This window comes from Paroedura picta, chromosome 6 (assembly GCF_049243985.1).
Source record: "Paroedura picta isolate Pp20150507F chromosome 6, Ppicta_v3.0, whole genome shotgun sequence".
Classification (NCBI taxonomy): Eukaryota; Metazoa; Chordata; class Lepidosauria; order Squamata; family Gekkonidae; genus Paroedura; species Paroedura picta.
Genome location: NC_135374.1, coordinates 98233745 through 98252659, shown reverse-complemented (window position 1 = coordinate 98252659; position 18915 = coordinate 98233745). Strand labels below are relative to the sequence as shown.

General features: G+C 41.1%; 1 protein-coding gene across 1 annotated transcript in view; it reads left to right on the top strand.

The window, feature by feature from the left end:
* Positions 1-18915, top strand: part of PCCA (propionyl-CoA carboxylase subunit alpha) — a 279452-nt gene that overhangs the window by 240336 nt on the left and 20201 nt on the right. The window contains exon 22 of the mRNA XM_077343823.1: positions 16165-16305. Coding sequence (XP_077199938.1) covers positions 16165-16305 — 141 coding nt within the window. The remainder of the gene's footprint in view (positions 1-16164; positions 16306-18915) is intronic.

Here is an 18915-nt window from a genome sequence, read left to right as displayed (position 1 = left end):
AACCAAATCAAACAGGACTGTGTCAACTATTTCACCACCCATCCACCTCCTTCCTCTCTTATAACAGAGGAAATGCCATGGGGGCATCGGTCCTATCCTGTCATGTTCACAGATGTTAGATGCCCAGGGATGTAAAATATATTCTTCTTTGGCTTTGGATCTCAGAGTCTCAGATTACCAGGCCATCATGGCCAGCTATCAAATCTTTCTATGGGAAAGGATTCTGCCTTGCCTCCAAATGGTTGCCTGAAGAGAAAAGACCCCTCACTAAACTGCTTCAGACTAAGGTAATCAGTCTTCCCCAGCAGCAGATTCATGCCAAACACCATAAGACTGATTCAACTGCAAGAGCAATGGCCAACTTTGTTGCGTTGTGGTGTCATGCTTGGCAAAAGTTGACTGTACTATCTGTGGAGAAATTACAAAAAGCAGAGCACCTGCCCATTGAGGGTGCAACTTTCTTCTCAGGAAAAAAAACTGACGAGATTCTCTCACAAATTGAAAGGAGAATGCATGATCACTCAAGCCTCTTCCCAGCTTCAGCCAGCCTTTTTCCACCTTTTGACTGTGGAGTAACCCCTGAAATATTTGTCAGGCTCCAAGTAACCCTGTACTGCCTTGCCCCTAGAATTCACATATTTAGAGTGTGCATGACATCACTCATAAAATAAAATGCTTGTTAAATAATATGTTAGTTTCTTTTTTGTGTGTGCAGTACCTTGCCTGAGCAAGACAAGGATACATTTATCTCAGCTGTCATAAAGCCCACCATGCAAAGCAGCAGTTCTCAGGGGAAATGGTTTGTGTGATTTGGAGGTAACTTGTAATGCCAGTCTTTAGTTGGGACCTGAAGATCCCCTGGAATTACAGCTCATCTCCAGACTACAGAGACAGTTTCCTGGAGAAAATGGCTGCTTTGGAAGGTAGATTCTGAGGCACAGGACACAGTCCTCTCCTGCTTGACTATCTGAATCCTTTTGCTTGCAACAGCCTTCCTCCAGCCAGTTTTTGCCAGCAGAGCTCTGAGAAGAAATTCTGAGAAGGGAAAAATGGGAAAAGCCAATTGGGACAGTGCAACAGATTCAGCTCTTCCCACCCATTCCTTTTCCATTGTGTGTGAATTCAGCAAGGCCATCGCAGACCATAGAGATGAGCAGAAAGTCACTCTTTCCTCATGACTCCTCTCTGGGTTAGTTACATTTTAAAAAATATATTAATATTTTAAAAATTAAATCCTCCCAGCTGTAGTAACCTCTCTGGGGCTCTCAAGAAACTCTGGGGTTACTACTACTACTACTATTACTACTACCACTACTGCTACTGCTACTTCTACTTAATTTGTTACTCTTTTATCATCTGATATGTCAGTCTTACCAGAGAGACTATCATTATTTTAGTCCTTCAAGGTCACAGTATCCTGCCACCTTTCAACTCCAGAAGGGTTCCTCCGAAAGGAAAAGCACTCTTAGACTTAGTCAGGGACACCAGTCCCAGCCAGCCAGACTATCAACAGTCTCATAAGGATACATTCTGAGTAGTCTTACCTCTGACAATTGTCAGATTTGGAGACAGGTTCTCATGATTTATTAGTGAATGAAAGGCGTCACTTCAGATGTCTGGGTCCTTTCTATAATCTGACAAGATTAGAGATTGTTGTGACATCCCACCCAGTCTTACAATGCATGGGGCGGTGAACAACTCTTTGCTTGTGTTGGAGGCCCCATTGCAAGCTGTGTTGAATAAGAGAGTGATTGAGAGGGTCCCGAATGTCCAATTCTCTACTTGTTTTTATTCCCATTTCTTTTTAGTTTATTAAAAAGTGGGACTAGATCCATTCTAGATCTCTGGGGTGTAAATGTCCACCTCTCGCTTTCTAAGATCTGCATAGTCTAACTAGTTTCAGTTATGCAATTATTAAAGTTGGATTTATGGTTCATTGTTATTGACATGAAAGATGCCTACTTTCAGGTTCCCGTCTATCATCAATATTGCAAATATCGACAATTCTATTACGGGAAAGTATTCTGTCAATATACCATTTTCCCTTTGGTTTGCCCCCATGTTATTCATACATGGCCCCTGTCGTAACCTACCTGTGTTTACAGGGATGTACCATCTTTCCCTGTTTCGATGAATAGGTTCTGGTAGCCTAGTTAAGGGAAAGTCTCCTGGCACACTGCTCTGTTGTCTTAAGGACATGAAAGGCTAGGCCTCCTGATTAATCAGGAAAAGTCAAAGATGGTTCGTTCTCAGATAGTACAGTTTAATGGAGCCATCATGGATTCTGCATTGGTCAGAAGGTTCTTGCAAGCTGATGGAGTTGAGGCCCTTAACAATATGGTTGCAAAGGGGTACCCATAAGTGTTTTCAAACAGTGTGTAATATACAATGTCTGCTGGGTTTGAGGGATTTCATGACAGCTGTACTACCCCTAGCAAGGTTTTCAGTGTGTCCTCTATAGTTCTGGTTTTTCTTTTGATTCAAACCCAGGGTTCATACTCAATGGCATAGATAATCTATTACTATATCCATGATCAATTCCCTTCATTGGTGGTCCTTGGACAGGGACTTGAAGCAGTGTGTCCCATTTGAGGTTCCCCAGTATGAGGTTACATTAACTACTGGCATTTCCTTGATGGTTTGGGAGGGGCACATAATAAGCGATTCTCAGACCAGGGAACCTGATCTTGACAGTAAAGACTTGCTCAATTTTGGAGTTACAAGTTATTTGCAAAGCCCTTGGCTGTTTTGCAGGTATTCTACAAAACCATATAGTAGTGATTTAAACAGACAATATGTTGTTTTATCTGAACAAGCAGGAGGGGTGAAAGTTCCATATGACTATGCCAAGAAACTATGGCAGTGTGGTCATGGATGACAGGACTGCATGCAATTATTTACACCATCCACATGGTGTTTTGAACATAGAGGCAGACTTATTAAGCAGGACAGTTTCCTGCACTCATAAATGTTTCTTTAGGGACATTTACTTAGAATCAGTATTTGCCCTAGATGGAGGTTCCTTTTTTCCTTCTCAGGAGTTGGTGGGTTCTCCATCTTTGGAAATTTATTAAACAGAGGCTGGATAGCCATCTGACAGAGAGGCTGATTCTGTGAAGATTCAAGGAGGTAGCAGGTTAGAGTGGATGAGTGATAGGGTTGTGAGTGTCCTGCATAGTGCAGGGGGCTGGACTAGATGACCCAGGAAATCCCTTCCAACTCTATGATTCTATGAGAGCAAACACCAAATCTCTCAGGCTCTGTTAGAGGGCAGAAAGAAAAACTGGTTCCATCAGGGACATGTTCCAGATCCCATGGCAGGGTTTTCTGTTTTACATTTACCCACTCTTTCCCCTGCTCATCAGTCAAAGAGGGAAATGAGAGAGAAGGAATGGACAAGACCCCTTTTTGGCCCTTCCAGATATAGTTATAGCACAGGGCCAGTACTTATGATTCCCAAGTGAACCAGATCTAGTGAGCACAGATCTGGTGTTGCATCTCAATGTCAGCCAACTCAGCTTGCCAGCCTGGAGGCATTCAGGTAGACGGTTTTATCTCTTTGAATTGAGATGTTTCTATGAATAGTACAAAGACAAAGGACCTCCACCTCTGAAGCAGCTCTGCAGGCAATATTTGAATATCATTTTTTTTTAATCTGTAGGTTTAACCTACTTTCACTTAAGGTGCATTCGACTGAGGCTGACAGACCTAACACCATTCAGCTGCCCCCCCCCCCCATCCCGGACATCACAGACATCCTCCACATCCTGAACCCAACTGCCCCCCCCCCCACACACACACACCTGGGTTCTGTTTGAAAAGTTCTGTTGCATTGCTAATTGTTATGCTACTGTTGATCAATACTGGCTCTTATTGTTATGATTATTGTTATTATGGCTATAACATACTCCCCTATTTTTTATGTAAACCACCGTGAGCCTCACGGGAGGGCGGTATAGAAATATAATGAATAATAATGCATAAATAAATTTAGCATCCATATGGACCGGGTAGGGAAGTCAGTTTTCTCTCACAGGCCTTCCAAAAGATTTCTCAAAGGCCTGTTTAATACATATCCGCCACGGGAGCTGCTTGTCCCTAGTGGTCCCTTCCAATGATTTAGTCAAAGTTGATGTTCAAACCCTTTGATCTTTTGGCCACCTGCCCATTGACTGTAGTCCCCACGCAGGTCTGCTTTTTAGTGCCTGTCACCTTGGCCAGAATGGTCAGAGACCTTGCTACCCTTAGGATGGACCCACCTTTCCTCAGAGTTTCAAGAGTGGCTAGTATCCTGTTTTTACCCAAGGTTGGCAGGAGATTTCATCTGTCCCAAGAGATCATACTACCAGTGTTCTTTTCATCACCAGCTGTTGAAAATACCTTTACCTTTACCTTTATCCCCTGTGCAAGCACTTGGTCATGTCTGACCCTTGGGGTGACACCCTCTAGTGTTTTCATGGCAGACTCAATACAGGGTGGTTTGCCAGTGCCTTCCCCAGTCACTACCGTTTACCCCCCAGCAAGCTGGGTACTCATTTTACCGACCTCAGAAGGATGGAAGGCTGAGTCAACCTTGAGCCGGCTGCTGGGATTGAACTCCCAACCTTATGGGCAGACAGTTTCAGACAGCATATCGCTGCCTTACCACTCTGCGCCACAAGAGGCTCATTGCACAGGGGATACCTTTACCTTATCAGTGATATCAGTGATGAGTTCCCCCAGGTGACACCTCAGCTGGCTAAATTTTGTGCCGCCGCCATAAAAATCCGATGATCTAAAGTTGCATAGTTTTAAGTTCTATTTTATGATCTGTTTTAAATTGTATTACATTAAATGATCATATTTTCTTGGTCTCTTATGTAATGGCTTCATATAACTTGGTCTGAACAACTGTAATAAAGTTTGATTGATTGAGATTGATCAGTGATACATACCAGTGATACATTCGCTCCACATTCTCAACTGTAACCAAGTGTATCAATGAAGATTTTAAATAATACGGGGAAAGTCCCTGTGAAACCATGCCACATGAATGTTACTGAACAGAAGGGGGGAAAACAGTCCACTAGGAAATAGTGCCACTGGATAACTGTACCTCCAGTGCTTGCACTCAAAAGCTCATGCCTTGAATAAATATTTGTTGGTCTTAAAGGTGCTACTGGACTCTGATTTTATTTTCCCAACAAGATGGAGTTGCAGCTGGGTACTCATTTTACCGACCTCGGAAGGATGGAAGGCTGAGCCAACTTTGAGCCAGCTGCTGGGATTGAACTCCCAGCCTCATGGGCAGAGCTTTCAGACTGCATGTCTGCTGCCTTACCACTCTGCGCCACAAGAGGCTACTCTGTGCCACAAGAGGCTGATATCACTGATACTTGAGGGCTAAAATTGAAGCTTACATGAAACAAGATGGAGTTGCAGATGGTACATGATCAACTAGACCATGAATGTAGAGTTTCCCCTGTTCTGGGAAGTTCATATGCACATCACAGAATGCTTCTTGGTTTGTGTTATAGCTGGATACCAAAGTAGTATCTGTTAGATGAAACACCTTCCAACTACTGCAGGGTGATGAAAATCATATCTCCAGAAGCCTGGGTCGAGAAGCTTGATCACTGACTTGTGTGCTACATAGGGTTACTGTTGAAGACTTTGGAAACTTCAGCTGCAGCGGAACATGGCTGGCATATTGTTGTTGATTACATTTCTTGCCCATCACTCTCAACACGCCAGCTTGTGGTGGGTTACGATATTCCTGTGATGTCAAAGGCATCACAGGAATAAAAGGGGATTCTATAGATTCATGGAGAATAAGCTACTAGCTATGGTGACTAAAGGGAACCTTCATGGTCAACGGTTCAGTCAATCTCTGATTCACAACAGGTAACAGCAGGGGCATGTTTCAGCCTTTATGTCCTGTTAAAAGCATGCTGAAATCCAATGCTGGAGGAAGCTAGAATTAGAAAATATGCCTACTAGAGTATTGTAATATACTATTGAGTTTGTCGTTTATATGTTTTCTGGAGCAATATTATTCAGAGTGAGGTTTAAATTGTTTTCCCAGTATGCTTTCCCCATGGTCACGGTCAAAAAAACATTTGCATTCAGCGTGATATTGGTGCAAACCGAGCAGGGTTTAGGGGGAAACTGTGTAGAGTTGAGTGATTAGGGCCTCTAAATTGGGGTGAAAAGGTTTTAGTATGTTTTCTGTGAGAACAATAAAATGCTATAACGAATTTTCAGTCAGATACTTTTCAGTCAGATACTGTAGATGGTGTTCTGTCGTTTGGAATCTAGCCAAGTTCTTGAGAACTGCAGGTGTATCTTTGCAGGATTCTTGCTGTTCCAAGCAGTACTGTCTTCTGGAGCTGAGATGTTATTTGCTCAATGCCCAGAATGTCCACATTTTTCTTGAGACTTCTAGATTCTACTCCAAGGGCTCTAGAGACAGCTGGCACAGTGGTAATGTTCTTCCTCCAGAGGTGCTCTAATTCTATGCATAGGTCTTGGTATTCTTTGTTCTTCTCCTGTTCTTTCTTTTCTATTCTGCAGTCTCCTGGGATTGCAGTGTAAATGATCCAAACCTCATTTCTCATTCGAGAAAGGAAATGGACAAATGCCTATCACATTTTTCTCTTACTTTTCTTCTATTTTTATTCATTTATTTTATTAGATTTTTAGGCTGCCCATTGCGGGGCAGTTAACAACATTTTTTAAAAAACATACATAAAATGTAAAAATTCCTAATTCAAAGAATGCTGTGCCGCTACACTCAAGGAACCTGGGATTGGAATGGTTCTAATTTAATTTATTTCCCAGATTCAGATGGAAATGTGTAAGGGGGGGCATTCTGATGTAAGTTAGTTTAGGGACATATGGATCTCCCTCCCTCCAATTTGCCCTCACAACACCAAACATCCCTGTTGTGCTGAGAGTTGCTGGTTGGCCCAGAGTTACTTGGTGAACTTTATGGCAGAGTTGGAATTTGAACCTTAGATTTCGGTCTCCAGGTCTAACATTCCAACCACTCCATCAACTATAAAGTGTGTGATTGGATATATGCTATGTTTATGTGTTATCATTCTCCAATAGAGAGATTACTCCCATGAAGGACAAATATAACACATCAAGCCCTTTCACTGTTAAGACCAGTGAGCTAGACGGCTGATTATAGGAAACCTGATTGACAACCGTTAGGTAGCAGATCTTTCTTTTTAATGGCAACACAGATGCAGCATTTGTAGTTATGCTTTTAAATGTCAGAACAGTTATAAGTTGCAAATTATATGTATGTTGTGCGTTCATGAATACTTATGTATCATGCCAAGAACTTCTATAATTCCAGTGTAAACTGTCCTGAGCCAAAAGGGAGGGCAGTATATAAATATATGCATAAGTCAATAAGTAACTGTGAATAGCTTAAGGAACTCTTATTAGCCGGAAATATAAGAACTAGCATCTGTGCATGTACTGATTTTACCACAGAGTTATCTATATTATATTATTTCATCTGACCATTCTCTTCTGTGTTGAATAAAATATTTGGAATTGTATAAACTTCTTCAGAACCATTCAAATTTTATAAGTTAAAAGCGGGTTCCTACTCCTTCCCTCAGGTTCCTGGGCTGAGCAAACAACTAAAATATTGGACTGTGACAGGCCAAGACAGCCAGAATGCTTCAGGAAAGAAGCAGACAGATAACTAGGGGGCTCAGTCACAGAAGGGAAAGAAAAGCAGAAGGGAGAGAAGTGAACAGGCCATCGTATCTGGTATCAAAACGTCTTGCGAAGTTTCCATTAAGCACTTTAAGGGTATCCTGACTCATTACTAAGAATAGTTTCTAAAGTACATTCGCTTGATAGTTTTTATATGTAACAATTTTTCAGTTTGGGAATTTGTATTTCTATTCAGAAATCTTTTAAAAATAACATTGCGAATACAACTTAGAAGTTGCACCCTTCCCTTCCCTAACCCAAACTCAGTTTTGCCCATTATATCCTGCCGGTCTGCGCCTTGTGTAATTTCTCAGACATGTATTCACTGAATACACAATACAGAGTCCTGAGGCACCTTAAAGACTAACAATTTTTTTTTGTGCCATGCGCTAACAGAGCCCACTTTGTCAGAATCACGAAGTAAGTTCTAATCCACAAAAGCTTATACTACAATAAAATCATTAAAAGTGCCACTGGGGCTCTTTGTTGTGTTTGTTACAACATGGCTACCCCTCTGGAATTCATTTAACACGTTTTTTAATTTGGTTTTTTACTGAAGCGTTCTCCCCCATCCCTCTTTTGAAGAGTTTGCTCCTATGCCACGAGGTAAACTCTTTCTCCACACATCAGTGTGGCACTTTTCCTTTTTTTCTTTTTTGGTAGTTTTTCAAGAAGTCTTCAGCTCATGAGCAGGTTTCAAAGGAGCCTCATCTCCATATGGTCTTACTGGATAATCCTTTATCCGCCATCTTTCGGCTCTCATTCCCTTGCTTTCTTGCCTGTGGCTACGTTTCTATCTCTGCATCAATTAGCCCAGTGATTTATACAACAAGCTAGCAGTTTAGAGGTAAATGGTACACAATTAACATCTCATTCCACCATAAAGGGTATGCTAAATACCCCAGTCACTGCTTTCTGTGCCTGGAATTGAAATAAGTGTTTGTCCTAATTCATATGCTATCTTGATGTGAAGTGGGCCTGCTTTGTGCCGCACTACACCATTAATCTAATTATAGATAGCTGCAAATGAAGTGCTGTCTGAGCACAGAGGCTGAAGAAAAATAGCACTTTTGTCATTTAGCATGACTCTGTGAAGCAAGATCACACTTTGCATGGCGGGGCTGGCAAAAATGGGGATCCGGATAATATTGCTGCCTGTTGCATGCTTTCTAATTACGGGAGCCTTGTAAACAGAAGTAGGCGCCGGGTGTAAATAGAGCTGTCGTTGTGCTGTCATGTGGCTTATAAGGAGGGAAATCCTCCAAGTGTGGTTGCATTAAATGATGCGTCCTGATTGACAGCTACCTTGAGACTCTGCTGATGGAGTTGTCAAAGCGGAATGCTTAACAGGGCTGCTCCAGTGACTGCAGAATATGCGGAGCTTCACTATTCAGACGGCTTTCTCGGTGCTATCTTGTTCACTTTACCTTGTCCGGCTGTGTTGTAACTCTGCACACGAAGGACAGCTACAAGCCTTATTTCTGTATGCTTTTGACTCTGACTGCTCAGCCTTAACCTAAAGTGGAAGGATTCTGTTGGGCGAGGCTTTAATCCTTGTTTGGGGAGGGGGGCGTCCCCCAATAGACACATGGTGGTTTTAGAGGTGGAAAAGGTGAGCAAAATAAATGGCTATTTTGATTATGCTTTTGTTGCTGAGGCTAGTACTATATAGTAGTAGTGTAATTCTCCTGGCTACCCCCATTGAGTAGTGGCTTTTATACTATGTAATTCCTAATTATGTGAGGGGTAAACGAAGGATTCCTTGTGGGATATTTACACTGTCATATTTTGGATAGAAATTTGCTCCAAAGGTTCCCTGCAGATTTCTCTGGGACTTGGGAAACTACTTGTGCAACCAGTTTCCCCCCCCCCCCCATATGGTATTCCCTAAGGATACGTTGATGCTGAGAATATCTCATATGAATTAGAACCTCTGCGGATAAAACTGGTGTGTTTCTGTGTTATGCTCTGTGGCCTGGATCTCCCCTGACAATAACCGTTTACGCACTGGAGGTTTCATGCTTGGCTGCAGGCTGGAGTTTTAGTCGCGGCAGGTTGCCCCTCCTCTTCCTGCACCCACACGGGGGAGCATTTGGTCCGGTGTGCCTCATCTGCCCCCAATTTGTGCTCCTGCACGAGAGCTGGGGCAGTGAAGTGACCAGTGCATAAATGGTCAATAAGTACTTGTGTCTGTAGAGAGAATATGACGAGCCTGGAGATGTGGGAAGACAAAGTCATATTGGCCACCCCTTAGAGAGTTTCTCAAAAATTATGGTACTTTCTTGCCTTCACCATGAGTTACATAAATATATCATTTAATCTACATGGGTACAGAGGGGCCATGCCAAGTAAGCAGATGTACAATCAGGACTACAGGGTAAAGAGAAGGATTTTCTGAGAATTTAATGTACTACTTGCATCGCCTACCTGGTCTGGCACTTCAGTACGTTTACCATACCAGAATGTTCTATCCAAATGATGAGTGTTCTATGATCATTCTAAGGCTTACTTTATAACTTCTTTAAAAATGATAAAGATGAGAGTATCTTAGTCCAAAGTAAAGAAACATAGGAATCATCACCTTCTTTCAAGAAAACTGGCGGATGTCTTGATAAATGCATGCACCAGATCCATATGAAATACTCACATTTAATGAAAACTGCCCAGAGAACCCTAAAGTGTTCTCAGATACGAACTTTGAGAAGATTTTGTTGTCTCTGAGCTTGGGAATTAATCAGATCACCTTTGAAAACAGCTCGGTAGCCCCTGAGTTCTATACCTCTTTTTCCACTAGGGCAATATGCATTATATGGTGCCTTTAGCTTCAGATCTTTTAACTGTAGAAAGTGTGCTGTCCTTTTTCTTCAAATCTAATCCTTTTCCATCGTACACTTCTGTCTGTTGCACATGACCTAACTATTACTTTGAAAGCATGCTTTCAATTTGCAATTCAATCTATAGCTTTTTTAGCTTCTTCTTGTATCCCTCCCCCAGCCACCAGTTTGCAATTGTTCTTAAATCTCTTTTTGTAGGTAAAGTGAAAAATATAGTCATTGGAGGAGTTTCTTGATTTCGTACAGTGTACAGTGTCTGTTCATAAACTGTACATAAAAGGTTCATTTTTCAAAGTCCATAGAAGTCAAAAGGGCTTAGAAGGATGTAACCCTGCTTAGGGTATAGGTCTTGATATTATAAGGATGTGGAGTAGAGAAATTTATATTCTGCTTCTCATACCATTTACAGCTGAAGGATTAACATACTTCCCTTATGTTATATATAACCTCATAGTATCAGGATCACAGAGTGGAATGGCACCTTGTAAACAATGTTCATCTTCCAACACTGTTATGCACATTTCAACCCATTGATTTCAGAGTAAATAGTACATGAGACTGTGCTGGATTTTGACAATCGGCTGCTCCAGAATCAGAGACAAACAGCCTTGTATTTGACCAAGAATCTCGGCTGCTTTGTGTTTTTCCTTAGATGGAGCCTCTGTACCCAGGTATATTTTATATTGGAGGTTGCTTACTCCATAAGACCTGCATTCTGGATATCTCATGACTTTTCCCGTCAGATTTGAGGTCTGCAAGAATGTTGTCTGGAGGAGACATGAATGGGAGACGTACCCAAGGTGCCCAAAGGAGATTTTATGGTGGCTCACATTACTACTTCTTCCTCTCAACCATAATTCTACTTGGGAGTCCTACAGATTTCCCTTTGAGCTCAGTTTATACCCCGTTTTGTTTTGTGACACTGGCCCCCAATAACATTTGCAGTGGATCTCTTTGCTTTTGTTTTTAACACATCTATTCTTTTACACAAACTTTTTTTTTAAAACAAGTTTTCATGACCTTATTTTTCAGAGAAAGTAAAGGTGCACTTGATGGTATTTGCAAGATTTTGATTAGCTTTGTTTCTGAGCCAGGCATTTTTCAATTGTTTTTGGTTTTTTAAACTCTCTTACGCTCCTCTTTGAACCAGGGCACATGTTGACATCCTCAGAGGCACCCTTTGGTCAGGCTGTTTCTGAATGTTGAGAAAATATTTTACAGAGGAATGTGTTTTTGTTGTTGTTTTTTTTGCCGATAAGTTATTTACTGGGATTCAGCTGACTGGAGAAATGCTTTGGACAGAACTTTAGAAAGGGGAAATCTGCTCCGTGCTGCTTCGGCCACCCTACATTCACAAAGGTCATTTGTCCCCAACTGTGCCCCCAAAAGACCTTTTCCTAAGAAGTTTTCTGGACTTTTTTTTTTTTTTACTTTTTGATTACAATAGCTAATTCCCCCTCCCCCGAAAAAAACAGACTAAAGAACAATAAACAAATACAAAAGGAAAAGGGAACAGCTCATCAATAACAAAGGCTTGCATTTGAAAGCTTTTGGCTTACTGACTCTCACATCTCATTCCAAGCTAAGCAGGAGCCCTGCTGAGAAAGGAATCCAGAAGATAGGGAAATATTAAAATAGTCAAAGCCAAATGCTCAATAGGACCTGTGATGGAGAGAAGCAATGTTTTTGCAGCTCAACAATCGGGAACCGTTTCCTTGCCAGTAAAACTCACCCGCCCCCTCCCCCCACTTTACTGGGTTGTAGGCTAGTTTGGGAAATTGAACTATTTTACACCTAGCGTAGGTGGCTTGATCATTGAAAGGACTAGGAAGCTAGATCCATCCCTGTGCATCTGACAGTCTTGATTCTAAAGGTTAATCTGTGTAAGAGAATTTGCCTTGCAAGTTAACACGAATTTTTTTTTCCTGCCATGATACTCATTTTATTTATTTATTTTTAAATTATTTTCCAAGTAGGAGTAGAAGACAGACATTTTACCATGGATACTGAAACTGTGCAATTTGGTGTAATTATATTCCCCCCCACAGGTTTAATGAATGACTTTTAACTACAATTTATCTTTTGATAAATAGTCCCTCTGCACAGAATGTTTATTAGATTGACAGCAGAATGTACTCTGCAAGCTTTCCCCCCCCCCCTTCCCATATGACTCTGACAAATTTTAATAGGAACAAAAAGCTTTTCGTTTGCTCTATAATTTCACTTAAAGATCATATCCTTCAAAAGCTGGCAGACATTGGTACATCTTGATTGCAAAACACATAGACAAGAGCAAAGAAACAAGCAGAAGATGTTGTTATTTGGCCTGTCACAGAATATAAGCAATTCTGCTCACAACAAATCTCCTCAAATACCCCATCCTCTTCTCTAGGTTCCAAGCATACCCCCGTAGGGTGGTGTTCCTTCTAGCCTACTGTGCCCTCTTTGCCATGGAAATTAAAATCACTTTAAAAAAAATTTTAAGCGTTAAAATGTTTTAACTCACAAACGGATGCATGTTGGGAGTCTGAAGAAGATGACAGAAATCAAAACAAGGGGTTAAAGCTGTCTTTCCAGAATTGTCTTGGCTGTTTGGAACCTCTGCTGTCTCTTTGGCCGGCTCATTCTAGGTCTGTCTCAGCCCTTACATGTGCCCTGGATACGTTTCTGCATCACTTATTGCGGAAATTCTTGTGTCAGAACAATCCTGTCTTGGGGGATGAGTCTTGGATCACTAGGTGAATTTTAATCCACCCTGAGTTCTCAAAGACGGAGCAGACTATGAATCCAATAAATAGATAGATGATAGATGGATCGATGGTTGAGAGAGAGAGGAGTAGTAGTTGGAGAGTGTCCAAGATGTTCCCCCCCCCCCACAAGTCAATGAAATATATTGACACACAAACTTCAGCAGTGGACACATTCATATTGGAACTTAACTTTGGGCTGTTGGGGGGGTTTTGTAAACAATTATTATGGCACATGATTTGGGAGGCTGTATTTTACTTGGATCATCTTTTTGGTCTCTCTTGGCATGCTTCAGCCACCTGGTTGCCCTGTTCAGCATACTCAGATGTCATTTTTTGTGCACTGGATATATACAGCTTTGTTTGGTTTTGAAGGTTTTCCAGTGTGTGCGTTCTCATGTTTTCAGTAAGGAATTGGTACATCCAGTACATTCAGTAGTGAATCTTTCTGGATGTGGGTGTTTAGTTTTAGAGCTGGTTGATCGAAATGTACAACAGTCTTGATCAGATTAATAAGGCAACGTATAGTTGTTATGTGAAGGTTATCTAAGGCTCACTAAAATGAAAGGACATTCCAGACGAACCTCACAGTTCATCCATCAACCATCCTTTCCAGTGGGGTTGGTGTTGCTCCAAATGGTTAGGACGGTCAACCAAGCTTGGTTCAATTTCCATTTGCTCTTTTGTTGGATGTTTTCTTTACCAGGTCTCACAAGATGAATGGGGTGTTTGTGATCCTGTTGGATTGGAGAACCCAAAAATAATTTACTCCGATAGTTGCATTATCTTCATAACCTTGTGTGTAAGGGTTGTGGGATTTTTGGGGGGGGGGGTACTGTTCAGGGGTTCTGCAATAAGAAGACATAACATGGTGGAGAAACTGATTGAAAAGCAGCTCATTCATAATTCCCATGCAATGTGCAGCTGCTACACAGATGGTTGGAGAGGTTCATGGGTGCTCTCAGTTTGCCCAGTTAGGCTTCCTCAATCTCCGCAGAAATCTAATGTTTTATATTGAGCCATGGATGGTACACATATAGTGGGAATAATGGGTATGCATCTCCAGGTAGGGAAGAATTTAGAATTGGCCACAAAAGTGCATTCTAAAACTTACCTTTGAGCCCTCTGTAATGTATAAGGATTCCATAGCAGAGGGATCAATTCAGAAACTTCCCTGTGGATAGGAAATTTGAACTTCACAGCCATAGGTCATTGAATCTAGCGCTGCGGCTTTAACCACATTAGCATCAGGGCCTGGAAGTACGGTCAGAAATCGCATATTGTTCAAACCCCCAAACGCTGTGATGTTGAAGCCAGTTGCTTATTGCAAATTGGATTATTAAGTGCAGATCTAGCTGCAACATTTATTATCAGCACCGTTGATTAAACTAGTGATGGGGATTTTTGTTCTTTTGGCCATTGATGGCCAAAGACTGAATCATTTCTCACAGAGACCTGCTGCCATCTACTGGATATCTGAATGCACTGACTCTTTTTGTTGGTAGATGGGGGGGGGGAATACAAAAAATCCAAAAAACTGACCGCTATGGAGTTCAAGTAATCTTTTCAGGTGTAAAAGAACATTTCAGAGAAACCTGAAGCTCAGGTGAAGCTGTAGCACCTTTCTGAAAAGCATTTTTACAACAGAAGCAGTAAGGGTATTGTAGAAAAAGTTCACAGCTTTTTATAGTGCAAAGAACTATACTCAGAGACTGATCTCTCATGTATTCCAGGTTACTTCTGCTTTGTCATATTTGTGTATATTATATCCTGTATATAAGAGCTGAGAAAGAGCTGTGGGGGGGGGAGTTTTTCAGGTGATTTTTGTTGTTCCTAATTATGAACACTGGGTTGGTTATGAAAGATCGCACTTAAAATAAGATCACACATTTTAAAATAAGCTAAAGCAAAGCTTTTTACCTGGAGTTACATTTTGACTTGTGCCTATTTATTGTGGCTTAAATTGTGGATTGATCCTATCAGCTGTTCTACATTTAAACCAGTATAATTTCAAAAGTATGACTGGCAACAGATGGAAATATTCTATGCAAAACAGTTTTTCAAAAGTCAGTCATGGTGTGTAATTGGTATTATTAAAATATCACAATCATTTGTGTGTCTTAGTGGGAAAGGAAGAAAGGATGGAGAAATTACAGAATAATTCCAATTCATTGAACTCATTTTCTGTACTTTCTGTGCCCATTCAAAGTAATCAATGCTGGATTGTGTTGCATGAAATCTGTAATACAATATACATTTTAATGTTTAATGTTTTTAATAATAATAATAATAATAATAATAATAATAATAATAATAATAATAATAATAATAATAATAATAATAATAATAATAATCTCTATTCTTGTAGGCCACCCTTCCCTGTCTGGCTCAGGGTAGCCCACAACAAATGCAAAGTTCATTAAATATACATAATCAAATTATTAATTCAGTAAATTAATTATTAAAACATTAAAAACTGCCGTCTCTGTTTCCATATACATACAGTTTCACGGGGGGGGGGTCATCCTATGTTGAGGGATCCTGTGGGTCAGATGGGGGTGGACGGATTCTCAAAGAAATCACAGTTCTTTAGGTAAAAGAAAAATCTTATTTTGCATATTTCCATTACACCAGCAGATATTTTAAATTAACAATCCAGTTCTTCCAAATATGTCCAACTTTTCCCCAACAATTTTAAATTATAGTTTTCAAGTCATGTATAGATCAGATTGTAGATACAAATGGTCCTGTACAAAGATTTTTGCAGTGTGAATGTCAGCTCTCTTTTATTTCGTATCCTTGAGTCTTGTTGATATGGCTTGCTTTTGCAATGTTCATGTGTATTCTCTCCTCTCTTGCCTCCTTAGTACAAGCTGAGAATCCTGACCAAGCTTGCTGCAGAGCTGAGCAAGTACATGCCTGAGAAATTGGTAGAGGACAGCAGCAGCATCCTGAGGTCACCCATGCCTGGGGCAGTGGTGGCAGTTTCTGTAAAACCCGGAGATATGGTAAGATGCTTCCTTATCTTCTTTGCAGATAATATTTCTCTCTCTAGTACCAGGACTATTTCATGTGCGTATTGGGTATATGCTAAAGATGTCTGTGGTGTACACCTGAATATGTATCCTGTTGCATTTGGCAAGTTCATATTGTAATTATGAGTGTAATATAGTACAATCATTACAAAGTGGCAACTGACTGTGACTTCCTGTCACATGACTGCTTGGCAACAAGCCTGGGTTGGCTGTAATGTAGTGTCTCAAAGGCCTTTCTTGTTTCTCTTGAGAGCACGAATATTCTATCCTCAGCCTGCTTCCTTTCATGGTATTACTATATTTGGGAAAGTTCATACAACCCATTTTCAGAGGGGGGGGGGAAATCACAGTTGTATTGTAGCGTTTTGTGAGCAGCTGTTCTGATCAGGCAGAATTTATTCCTATGTTGTTGTTTTTTTCTGGGGCAAACAGCTAGGCAAGAAGATAGTTTCTGTTCATAATTCTGTGCCTCCTTCCCCCAAAAATCACCGAGCCTTTAAGTAGCCAATTGCCACTAACTGTACCAGAACAAAATAAAGTCCCATCCTCTCTTGATGCCTTATTTGTTAACTGCCCCCATTTATCTGAAAGGAAGACTAGGCCTTTTTCTTACATGTGCCACCAAGAAAAAAGAGGCTGTCTTAAAATTTTATGTTGCGGCTAGAATAAAAATTATGCATAACCTGGGAGGAGGATCGTCTTGCATTCAGCCCTGTCCTCCTTTCAGGTAAATACAGCATTACTTTCTCATTGTGTGTTAGCATTAAAAACACCAGTTCTAATTTCTTAAAATTCCGTTTAATAGACTTATGGTAGGATGGAATCAGCCTAAGAACAGTCAAGGGGGCAATTAGCCCTCAGCTGCACTGATTAAAGCAGACATTTTATCACTAATATGTAATCCAACAAATGAACTGATGGAACTGATGAAAGCTCAGAGAACTAGTAGCTGCATCTGGGTAAATAAAGACTGGCATGCCGGGCATTCGAAGCCATAGGCCTGAAAAGCACTCCTCAGGTGGCAGGATGTGGCTGGCCCTCAGCGTGCCTTTTTCAACGGGAGAGATTTCATTACAAGATGAAGCTGAAACCGAGAGGCCGTCGATTTTACAGTCTGATCCAAAACGAGGCGTCATGGGTGTCATGCTTTCGATACAACATCCAATATTTATTCCATTTCCCTATTCCTTTCTGCATGTGCTGTGTCTTTAAGACGTGTATCTCTGTGTTGGTGGCGGTTCTACAGACGTGGTCAGGCTGCAACAATCTGTGATTGTTAGTTAGGAAACCGAACTGCTTTTCTCTCTTTGCCGTGTGTGGTGCGGATCTCATTGTTCCTCTCATGGGCAGAAGCAGTACGAGAACGCAAGGCTTTAGGATGTGAAGCACATAGATCCATGTGCAAGAGCTAGCGCGCTCTCAGGCTCCCCTGCATTGTTAGCCAGGCGTGTTTTATGAATTATGAAAATGAAGTGGCTCTTAAAAAAAAGAAAAGAAAAGAGGATGCTATGAAGTATCATTATTTTTATGTCTGTGCCTGGAGCACATTCTGTATACATGAAGAAGCAGAGCCATGAGAGGATGGGGCCTCCAGCCAGGAAATTAAAATGGGGAAAACATTCTTCCCATACAATCAAACATTCCAAAAGAAGCACGGTGCAATACCAAACAAGTTGTTAAATAATGAGGGGGGGATTTCTTTCTTTCGGTCTCCCCCCCCTCCTCCCCCCCTCCCCACCTGTGGGTTTTTCGCTGGAGGCACTGGGAGGCAGGCACATTTGAACAGCACAGACTTGTGTTCTGCGGACTTGAGCTTGTCAATGGTAATTGTGCAGCTTTAATTGCGAAAACACGTTTGCGGCATTGAAAAGGGGAGTTTAGCGTAAATCCTTCCTTTCCAGAACTGGTGTCAAAAAGTTTTTTTGAAAGGAGATGAGGTTGTATCAGCTATCCAGACTGAATAAGCGGCGAGATGGCGCGATTCAGCTTACATGTTTTGGCTGTCCATCAGAACAAGGATCATTCATTGTAGCTTTTCAAAGCTCTGAAGTACAAGGGTTTTTTTTTTGTCCCACTATTTGAATGTGTCCTGATTTTGTGTCTCTACCCCCCCCCCCCTTTTCAGACAGCCTAAGGAGTACTTAAGTACCCTTTTTATTTTCTTGAAGTATTTACCGGTTAATAATATAATGAAGTGTGCAACAATATTAATGGGAAATGCTGAAAAAAATGTTTTCCCTTGAGCGTCCTACTAATGCTGCCATGAACAGCACTTCAGTAAAGTTCTTCTATGTGAACTCTGCTAAATATGACTGCCTGAAGATATTTTGGGGCAAAGTCATTGCTCCATGGCATCTTGCAAAGAGACGTCTGTATTTTCAGAACACACGGCGATGGCGGCCCAAACCTTGCCAATAAAAAATATTTGTTATTGAAAACTACATTCAGAAAGACTATCTCAGAAGACGGTGAGGAAGGATGAGTAGTCATCTCTGTTTGCCAGGTGACCTGTTTAAGCTGTAGAGAGACTATCCTTATTTTTTAATGTCTGAAATGGACTGTTTAATCATATTCCTTTTTGTT